The 10,705-nt window shown below is 37.1% G+C and overlaps 2 protein-coding genes across 3 annotated transcripts; one reads left to right on the top strand and one right to left on the bottom strand.

Annotated features, from left to right (window-relative positions):
* Positions 1-108: 108 nt before the first annotated feature.
* LOC113705365 (ER membrane protein complex subunit 7 homolog) lies at positions 109-3,553 on the bottom strand. The gene is made up of 7 exons (XM_027227194.2): positions 3,293-3,553; positions 3,036-3,079; positions 2,124-2,232; positions 1,537-1,600; positions 1,327-1,443; positions 1,115-1,223; positions 109-432 (listed from the first exon to the last, which is right to left on the bottom strand). The coding sequence occupies exons 1-7, from the start codon at positions 3,442-3,444 to the stop codon at positions 338-340; spliced, it is 690 nt and encodes a 229-aa protein (XP_027082995.2). The 5' UTR covers positions 3,445-3,553; the 3' UTR covers positions 109-337.
* Positions 3,554-5,118: 1,565 nt separating this feature from the next.
* Positions 5,119-10,515, top strand: LOC113707330 (uncharacterized vacuolar membrane protein YML018C-like). Of its 2 annotated transcripts, XM_027229609.2 has the most exons (8): positions 5,121-5,876; positions 6,603-7,004; positions 7,246-7,463; positions 7,920-7,990; positions 8,083-8,184; positions 9,184-9,301; positions 9,380-9,515; positions 10,127-10,515. In XM_027229609.2, exons 1-8 carry the CDS (start codon positions 5,796-5,798, stop codon positions 10,187-10,189), a joined length of 1,191 nt encoding a protein of 396 aa, XP_027085410.1. In that variant the 5' UTR covers positions 5,121-5,795; the 3' UTR covers positions 10,190-10,515. The 2 variants fall into 2 exon arrangements, with proteins under 2 accessions (XP_071919920.1, XP_027085410.1); XM_072063819.1 differs by lacking the exon at positions 7,246-7,463 and having other exon boundaries at positions 5,119-5,876; positions 6,603-6,964.
* Positions 10,516-10,705: the final 190 nt, after the last annotated feature.

The following is a 10,705-nucleotide window of genomic DNA, read 5'->3' as shown; positions in this document are numbered from 1 at the left end:
AATCCTAGCATAGATTGGATATCCAACCAAAGGACAAACGCAGGATTGCAACTCCTGCATTGACAACAGATACTAAACGCTAATGGCATCTGGAGTTTTCCAGTAGAATTGGCAACAATTGCTGTTCACAATTTTGCTTATAAACTCCGAATCCAAAAAAACACGATGCAATAACCAAGAAACTATTGGGCGAAACGGAACAAAAACTAAGGATTACTTCTTTAGTGGAGTCTTTTTCAGTGATAAATAACCGTGAAACGAAAACACAAGAACCCGCCTTTCCACTTTTGAATCCGGTTACAACAAGAAGTTTTTGGTTCTTCTCAAATTAAAGTGTTTAGTTACTTCTCTGGCCTCCGGATAACAAACTTGAAAAAGAAGGAACCCCCTGATTTCTCATTTCTTCTTGGGCTCGTTTCATTTCTTCGGTATCTGTACAGAGCACAATAATTGCACCAAGAAGTCAGATTATTGCATGAACAACTTCTCTGCATGGTGGACTGTGATTTGAAAAGAAACAAAAATCACACTACACAACTATTATCATATGCAGATCAAGCATTCTTGCAATACAAGTATTTAACACGTCTTCCATGAATACTTCCAGTAAATGAGCAATTTGACTGCAGAACAGGTTTTATATCATTTCCAAAAAGATGTTATCTGTAATTCTGAAAGCACATGAGAAACCAATTATTAAACTCAGGTACTTGAACTAACTATATGTAGTCATCTTGGTGATCGTGTCCTAATCAAATCTGTAAGGTAGTATGCCATTGAGAACTATTCCAGTTCTTCTAATGATCATAAACCAGCAGTGGGAAAACAAAATGCCCCAGAAAAGTTTTTATACAGGCACAGATATCATAAAAACATGATCCAAGAGGAGTGATAGACCAATCAATTCCAAGAGACTGAATTTACATGCAACAATTTATTCAAGTAACAAGCCCCTAAGCCCAGCAACTGTTAACCTATCTAATAAACCCATTATCAAGATTGATCAACAAATAGGACAATCTCAAATAGGATAATCTGCTTTCAACCAATCAAAATAGAAACTTCAGAGCTAAACGTGCAACAGGAAACAACAATTAGAGAATATCATTCTTACCCATATTCTCTACTAGTTTGGGCATTACAAACATCACGAGAACCATAAACCCGAGCATCAGACCCATTGGGCTTTTCACTACAGACATTATGGAGAAGGGTTCCTTTATCTGCAGATAACAAGATGAATGAACCAAAATTGAGAATATATAATTTCAGAGTATCATTATAACTTTTCAATTGTAATTTGACTTATAGATAACTTGCACTGACCTCATAGTACTGTTCCTCTCTTAGAGGCTCCAGCACAAGCTCACTCAAACCTTTCCTAGTCTCTGTTAGTGCTGCCTGAACCTTACCTGGGTTTCTAGCACTCACATCAACTCGAACCTGATCACCACAAGATAATTTTGGAAAAACATGATTGTCAGCTCAAAAAACTAATAATAGAAGAGGAAAGAAGTCTGATAATGATCAACTCACCGGAGAAAAGAAATATCCAATTGCAGCCACCTCAATTAGATGAGTCCCAGCAGGAACATTGTGGCTTTAGGCCAAAGGTTAAGGAACTATACAGATTATAGATCCGCACAAGCATGTTAAGATTTCAATCCCGTAATTACTAAACCAAGTATAGATCCGCACAAGCATGCAAGCATGTTAAGATTGCAATCCCATAATTAAGCACAATCAGATTTTCCAATCTAAACCAGAAGTGATAGGTCAAACAGGGATAAAGTATGCAGCTATCAAGGGATTAAAGTTTTGCAGGTCATACAGTTGAGTCATAAACTCATTTAGGGATTGTCACTGTGGACCATAAACAAAGAGGTTACCAAGTATCAAATAAATGTTACAAGCTGTCCTGAGGTTTTAAATCTATAATATGCAAAGTGACTTTTCTCCTGAGATGACTGAAATAAAGGAAAGTAAACAACTAGTCATCAACAATCAGGAGAAGAAAATGGGCTTTAGCATAGAGCACTACTGTGGTCAAGACATACCAAGAGTTAAAAAAAAAACTGGTAGAAAGATAGATAAAATCCAGCAACGAAATGATGACAGGATACAAAGAAAAATATCCATCAGGCCGCAGAAAAGTGACTTCTTGACCACCATTCAGTATGACTTTGACATTTGAGGTTTTTGCAGGTAGTGCAAATCCCAGAGAGCTGGCACCTACAAGAATCACCAAACAAAGATATGTTAAGGAATTGACATCCAGAATATAAATGAGAATTTTTATAATGGTGAATGTAGGAAAAATCAAGCAACCAATGTGAAGAAATCAACATAGAAAGGGAGAAGACAAAGACAGTGCTACGAATCATATCAATGTAATCCCAATTTTAGCACACAAAACAGCCCTACTAATTGGCGTCCTTGAACACTAAAACATGTAGCTATAGTTAATTATCCCCAACAACTTAGATCTCCTTTCCATTAATAGTTTCGTTCAGGATGGTTTCTATTTAAAAAAAAAAAAGGCATAAATCCCCTAGTCCTAGTTTCAATCAGTAGGCTAAATTATCGTTCCTTCCGTAAATATCAGCGTCTTATTAATACTTGAGTCTCTATTTTTTATGCAAGCTTGAAACTCGTGGATCTCCCCAAATATCTGTCGTCTTTGCTAGAAACTAGCTTAATTTGAGTAGTCAGTCCACCTCACACTTTTCTAACCAGGTTAAATCAACAGGGCGTCCCAAAATCTTGTATTGCATAAAATTCGACTAAAGACTCTCCAGAACGTCACAAGCATAGGTTCGTGTAAACACCGACGAGACAACTCAATAGATACAATCAAGTAATACAACGAGAACTATCATCCAAAAGCTTCTAGCTTGAGCAACTTATAAACGGCTTCAAATCATTTTAGGTAATATAACTATACCACATAAAAGAAACCATGCAAGGGGAAAAAGTCACAAAGTATCAAAATGAACAAGTAAAGAAGAAGATGAAGTCACAAGGAAATCCCATACCTGGAATTTTGACTCTGCCATTTATCGTATAAGCATCTCCATTCCTGCCACCACAAAAAAAAAAAAAAAAGAAGAAAACGAATAAAATAAGCAGACAAGCCCACATCATAGAATTAAAAACCGATTGCAAATTTGGGATCAAAATAATTCACATAATTAGAAAATTGATTACAAGTCCAGAAACTGGGTTAGTTCAAAATTGGAAATTATAAATGATATGCATGGTAGCTAGTTGAATGAGGAAAAAGGGCACAAACCCGGATGCGACGGCGAGGGCCGGAGGAAGGAGAAAGCATAAACAAATTAAAGAAACAAATGGAAGAAGACCTCGACCAAGACCAAGACCAAGACCTCTTCTTCTTCTTCTTAATAATACTACCATGATTTCAGAGCTGCCTCTTCCTTCCATTGATTGATTACTGCTTTGCCGAGAGATGGAGAGATGAGATCGGTCGGGGATTCGAAGAATCGTTCACAACGATGCAAACACTTTCTCCGGTTCAATACAAAGATCCAATATGTTTTTCCAAAGCCCAGCAGCAGTCCGGTCTCACTGGACGTCCCAGATTGGGCCGAAGGCATTAATGAGAGCACCATAATGGGCTTAGACACATCTGACCCAATTCGGAATCGCTGTGCTCTTTACTTCCATTTCTTTTCTTTCTTTGGTTCAGCCATTTGGGTCCTTGGACGATCGGAGTTTGGGCAGGATTATAGCTTTTAATGAGCCCAATGTTTGAGATTCAGAGGCCCAAATTCATAGATTATCTGACCAGGATCCCAGCTAGACTGTTTGTTAAACGAACTAATTTGGTTAGCTTAAAATTCGGCCATTATTTACTAATCAAGTCAAGTGCTTAGAAAGCTACGCAATGCAAGAGTTGAGAAATGAAAATTCTTTTAAGAATGCAGTGTCAAATATATATATTTCATTTAGGGGTATTCCAATATTTCGATTAGACTAATATCTTAAGATTATGTAAAATCTTATCCCAAAAATACACAGCGAAACAGCACATGAGGTCAATCACAGGACCTGCTGGTAATTTACCGGGCTACGAAATCAGTAAAACTGTCCACGAGAGCATGTATATATATTCATTATAGAAAATCTTTTATCCCACCTTTTGTACTATTTCTTATCGTGTTTTTTCATTTCTCGTACTTTTTAGTCATCATAATCATAAATTAAAAGTACTCCAACATTGAAAATTTTGGCACATCCACAGTTTGAAGTCAAGTGAGATAGGAGTGCCCTTAGGGTTGGCTCGGCTGGTGCTAGGGAAGTCTCTTTAGGTTCTAGCACCGAGTGGTCGCGGTTCGTTCCTTATTAACGTCTTGTGTCTCTTGGGAACGGGGGCACAAGCACAGCGGGATTAGTCGGGTCCGAATTATTACTCCGTTGAATCCCGGATATCCACTGTATCAGGAAAAAAAGAAAAGAAAAGAAAAGATAGGAGTATCTATTTTCTATAGCAATCAGTGAGTTGCGTGCATAATCCTTTGTCATTAGTACGATAATTGTTTAGGATTCCTCAACCCGAAAGTAAAGTCGTCCTTTCATAGTCCAAAAACCAGTAGGAGTAGTGGTACAATAATTACATTCTGGAAGTACAGCGAAGGGCCAACTCCCAAATATACTATTAATTATTGTAACTGCTATTATTGTGTTGCTTAAATCTGCCGAGTATTCTATTAATACTTTCCTCTTACTTTAATTGCCATTTTAAGTAAGGCCAAACCTGATTACTTTCATTTTCATTCCTCCCCAGTTCTTTTCTTTTTTTTTTTTTCCAATTATCAAATTCGAATTCCTCTACTCTTAAGTTCGTCTAAAAATGATAAAAAGGAGTACTTAAAAGAGTCTGCATTACTTTCCTTTGATCCATGACCAAAAGGAATTCTAATTTGGATGCATGTGTATGCTTGAACCACCGCAATCAGACTCTTCTTTATGCCCCTCGTCAAAGAAGAATAAAAAAAGGAAAAGTTAGAAACCCACACGTTAAAATAATGCATCCTCCAATTCCAATGACAACAAAGTGCAATTCTGGCTAACTTTTACTTTTTCGCCATTTGAAGAAGTTTCCACGAATAGAATGATGATCCTGGAATCAAACAAAATCCCATCAAAGTTGGAAACAGGGAATCAAAATGACTAGTAATATGAATCCAGGACGAGTTCTTAAGACATCAGAGACAAACACGGCAGCTTTTTTAAACACAGACAGATAAACAGAGAAGGGGGAGCTGTCGGACAGCTCAGAAACCAGAGATAGCTTGTCAATTACCGCTACAATTAATACGAGTACAGAGGGATTTATGCTACTCCATCTTGGGTTTTTTTTTTTTTTAACCAAAATTGACCAACCATAACTTTTGGTTTTAACAGATTTTCCCTCTCTTTCCCTCTCTCCTACTCCAACCCTTTTGCCATTTCATTCCCTTCTCTCTCTCTCTCTCTCGTTCTCTGGCCAAAAGATTATTATTATTTTTTTAAAATGTGGTTTCTTGGCATCATCAGACATTGGCTGTCTACCTACCCTTACCATTGAGTCATCTATAGGCCCTTTTCAGGTTTAAGTAGTACCGGTATTTTATTTTTCTGCGTCGGTTGCAACTGAAAAAGCAAAAGCTCAAGAATTGGATGGAGGTGATCTGAGTTTAGCTTGGACGTAAAAGTTCAGATCGCCCGCTGGGTGGTGGGTTCTTGAATTTAAAATTAGATTTTGGCACCTGGGCTTTCATTGGATTTGTGATATGGGTTGGAGATATAAGGCTGGTTTGTGTCTCATTGCTACCGTTGTTGTCATTTGGGTCACCTCTGCAGAAGTCACCCAGGTCCAGATTTCCATCCCTAATTTCTCTTTTGGATTTTGGTGTCTATTATTTGTCCTGAAGGATTTATTTCATCTGTATGCGTGTTTAACTCTGTTGTAATTGGTAAAACGGTTACAAGGCATTTTGTGGAATGAATGCAGTAATGGAACTGCTTCAGCTAGTATTTTGTTGAATTATCTCTTTTGGGTTGGATATTAGCTTATTTTCTACCTCAGTGTGAGGTTCATTCCTTGGGAATTGTGTAAAAGTGATGTAAAGCAACCAACTTGGACAAATCTTCATGTGTTGATATGCTTAATTAGGATTTGTTCACATATTGGATTGATTCTCGTAAGAGGTTTCCTGATGACTGGAATGCCGCTAGTTACATGAGCACGGATTAATGTTTCAATTTTGCTGCCTGGGATCTCAGTATTATTTGATTGACCTTGCTTCCTTTAGGAAATTGATTGCCTCTACCTTTAGGTCCTTGCTAATTGAGCAGAAGCTATACCTTCTGTTTTTTCCAGTTGAAAGTTCCCAAACATCCTTTTTCCATCAGGAATGACCATTTATGATGTTTTTAAAATCATTGCATATCTGTAACCCTGTGGATGAACTTGTGCATCCGTTTATTAGGTGTACTTTTCTTAATCAGATCGTTATCGTTACTTTGCACAAATCTCCATTGACTCTAAAATCTACTGATAGGGAACTGTTGGATTCTTATCACTTGTTCTTCCGCAGGGTATTTTTGAAAACTACAAGCAACCATTTGCCGTGACATATCTTGGGGCTTCTCTAATGGTGATTTATCTCCCACTAGCATTTCTAAAGGATTGGATTTGCAGTCTGATAAGAAAACGCTCTGGGAAAACTGGTAAAACTTTAGGGTCAATTGGTGATTCATGTGCTGGTGCGGATTCTCCTTTGAAGTATATTGGAGACCAGAAAGTCTTTGAGATGGATATTAAGGGATCTTTGAATAGAAAACACAGTGAAGTAGATCTTTCTGCTCAAGAAGAGGGAAAGCCATTAGTTTCTATATGTACAGATGGTGCTGAGAATGCTAAACAAGAAAAAGAGGTTTCCACGAGGGAAATTGCCATGTATGGATTCTATATCGCCCCTATTTGGTTTATTACGGAGGTGATTCTCAAACTAATCTACATCAATCATTTTCTGCCTTTAACAAACCATTGGTACCACAGAGATCTGACTGTTATTTTTCTTAATTCATTTTAACTGTATTTTCCTAGTTTGCAGTGGGTGACAAAAAAAAAAAAAAAAAGCTTCTTCCCTTGACAGCATCCTCCAAAATATCTTGATAAAGTTAAAATTGTTAAGCACATGCTTAAGTTTGCACTACTTCTTTTTGTCTCGTTTGCAGTACTTATCAAATGCTGCCCTTGCACGTACAAGCGTTGCAAGTACAACAGTATTATCATCTACTTCAGGACTGTTTACCCTCTTCATTGGTGCATACCTGGGCCAAGATTCCTTAAGTGTATCGAAAGTAGTTGCTGTTTTTATTAGCATGGCTGGTGTTGCAATGACAACTCTAGGAAAAACTTGGGCAGCTGATGATGCCCAACTTAATCCTTCTTTGTATGTCTTTCCTGAGCTCTATTCACTTTAACATAGTTTGATCCTGCAATCTTAGTTCTGTGGGTAGTGCATACTTCTTTGGCGACAAACAACCAATATATTTTCTAAATTGAAATCTCTGTGGAAACAATGGCAGATTGATAGCTTCCCAGTCACTGTGTTTTACATGGTGAGGCTATACAATTTGTTATAGATGATCCCTTATATAGCTGTTCTGTTATAATTATGTGCATTTTCCAGTAAGCCTACATACTAGCAGCATTTTTTCTGTACTTTAAGGTGGCATGGAGGAATACAGGAGAATAATACATTTTGCTTTTGTTATAAGAATTTTTTTATATAAATATTCAGTGCTGATGTTTACTTTATGTGTTTTGAGTTTTCTATGGTATATGTGAGCTTTGAATTCTACAGTATGTCCGGCATTGACTGACAATTAATGTTTTCTTTGCAAAGAAATGGCAAACGTACTCTTGTTGGGGATCTTTTTGGCCTTCTATCAGCTGTGACATATGGACTATTTACTGGTTAGGCAATTTCTGACTTCATGCTCAATTTTTAACTAAACTACATAATGTATAATGGCAAAAAATAACAGTTATTTCTATATGTTTTGCAGTACTTCTCAAGAAGTTTGCTGGTGAGGAAGGAGAAAGGATTGATGTTCAGAAGCTGTTTGGATATGTTGGTTTGTTCACACTTGTGGCCCTATGGTGGCTCGGTAAGTATTCTTCTGCGTCCCTGCATTTGAATCACCAATGTTTTCTTTCCATTCAATGGATAGTTTATATGTATCTTCGATCTTGATTCTAAAGTCAAACAAAGATTGGTTTTCATTTGTGCGGAATATTTCTTCTGGAATTTTAAGAAAAATGTTTTCCTTTCTGGTTGAATCACATAATATTACGGGTGAGATTTGTCAAAAAAGAAAAAAGGAAGCTATACCTTTTTGAGGCTTTTTCTCCTTATGTTTTCACTGATATGTACTGATTTTCTGGGAAGATAGGACTGGTGAAATATAAGAGAGAATTGGTGTAACTTGAGCAGCATGAAAGGGGAAAATTGGGGCTATCAAGGCAACAAAACCCAAAAATGTACTTGTTGGTTAAATGCTATATGTGATGGAAACAAAACCACAAAATGTGGTATCTCAAACTTCTTAACTACCAATAATAGAGATATCTGCCTTCTTTTTCTTTTAGTCTACTCATGCAACACTCATTCTTTGCTCCCTTTAGAAAAAGTTATGCTTTTGGAATTAAGTCAGCAAAACTAGTGTTGAATAATTGACAGTTAATTCTGAAAATGATAAGAATTAAAAAAAAAGAAAAAAATGAAGAAACAGAAAGGGGAAAGGAGGCTCAAAATTGGGATTACCTGGAATGGGCGGCAAAACTTGGACCCTTAACCATGAGTGACCAGGACCATCATAATTATATTAAGACCAGGAATTTTTTGGGGGATGGTGAGATGTCAGTATTGGTAAATTGTTCTTTGCATCTAGCGAACCAATTGGCGATCCTTTATCATTTTGATGTGTTCTCATGTAATGGTTATTTTTTATGTTATCAGAGGAAGACTTTCATGTCCCTACTGTTTTACTGTATTATTGTGATGCAAAGTTGTATAATAGCTAGATAGTGGTTGCTTGTGTTCATCTTATGTAATATTCATGTTGCTTTGTCATCAAGTAACAGTTTCAGTTTTATTGTTGCTTCAGTGTGGCCATTGACTGCCTTAGGCATAGAGCCTAAATTTACAGTTCCTCACTCTGCAAAGATGGATGAAGTTGTTATTGCAAATGGACTCGTAGGAAGTGTTCTTTCAGACTACTTCTGGTATGTGCAAAACCATAGCTTTTAGTTAAGTTGTTCCAGACATTTTTTTTCCTTGGACAATAACTCTGTTTTGCTCAGGGCACTATGTGTTGTCTGGACAACTCCGCTGGTAGCCACCTTGGGCATGTCTCTTACAATCCCACTTGCCATGTCGGCTGATATGGTGATACATGGACGCCATTATTCAGCCATCTACATTCTGGGTTCGGTTCAGGTATGGAGTTTGTTTGAAGATGAAAATGATTATAGATGCTTTTAGTCGTTTTATAGAATTTTTTTTTTAAAAAAACATTGCACGTGAGAACAACTAGAATCAGCAGAAGGATAAAAAAATTTGTGCCCTCTGTAGGCTGTACTTCAGGCCAAAGAATGACTAGGGAAACTTAATCATTTGCATAAGCACAAGACCTTTCTCCAGAAAGTAATAACAGAGAAAGAGACACCATTTTTAATTAGATTAGAAGCATCATGCCTAAATCACATTAATCTGAGGCATGTAATTCTATCAGTCAGGAATCTAATGAAAGGACTTGATACCTTTCTGTCAGACTTTATTATCTAGGACAGCGGGTAAAGTTCAAAGGCAGCTTTCTTGCACATTTGAGAAGACATGCCCACAAGTTTCTTCAAAAAGTCAAAAAAGAAAAATGGGGAGTGGGACACCTGTAGTTGCAGTTGCTCCTTTAATTTTATTTATGTGCGTATGATTCTGGTTATAATCTTCATAGTGCTATGAGTGAAAATTTTCGAACTGCTATGGTAGAACTAACGAAATGTCATAGACTGGCATACCCCAATTGAGCTGAAGGTATTCTTCATATGCAGGTATTTGCAGGATTTATTATAGCCAATCTTTCGGATTGGTTTACCAGAACTTTGGGGTTATAGCATATGCTTAAACTGCGCTTATTGTGGCACAAGTGGGCATCTGCAAGGCCACAGAAAAACTGTGCAATTTTGTCACAAGATTGTAGCTATTATTCCCTTCATTTTTTCCCTGTACTTGCCAGTGAGTGTCACAACTTTAGCAAGTTGTACCTTTTAGTCAAATTTTTATGGTTTCTTAGGACTGCTTACTGTTTCCTCTTGTTCCCTCCAAGAAGCTTGGAGGGAACACAAAATGATGTTTGTACAGATATACTACAAGTTAATGTCTAAATGTTGAGATCATTCTTGTCAAGTTGAATATAAAAAGTCTCTCTTACTTAGTGAAATATTTGCACAGAACAACACTTAGTAGGTGCCAAGCCGTCTTCTGAGCAGTTGAAGTAGTTGACACGAAGCATTTTCTTTACCAGCTTGTGGTTGGTAATGGTACTTGGTGATGGTAATGCAAAAGAACAAAAAATAAGAAAGGAGACAGCATTGCTTTCTCGGCACAAGGTAATCCAGATGGTATCAAGT

This window comes from Coffea arabica, chromosome 8c (assembly GCF_036785885.1).
Source record: "Coffea arabica cultivar ET-39 chromosome 8c, Coffea Arabica ET-39 HiFi, whole genome shotgun sequence".
Lineage (NCBI taxonomy): Eukaryota > Viridiplantae > Streptophyta > Magnoliopsida > Gentianales > Rubiaceae > Coffea > Coffea arabica.
This window is presented reverse-complemented; position numbering and strand designations above follow the sequence as displayed.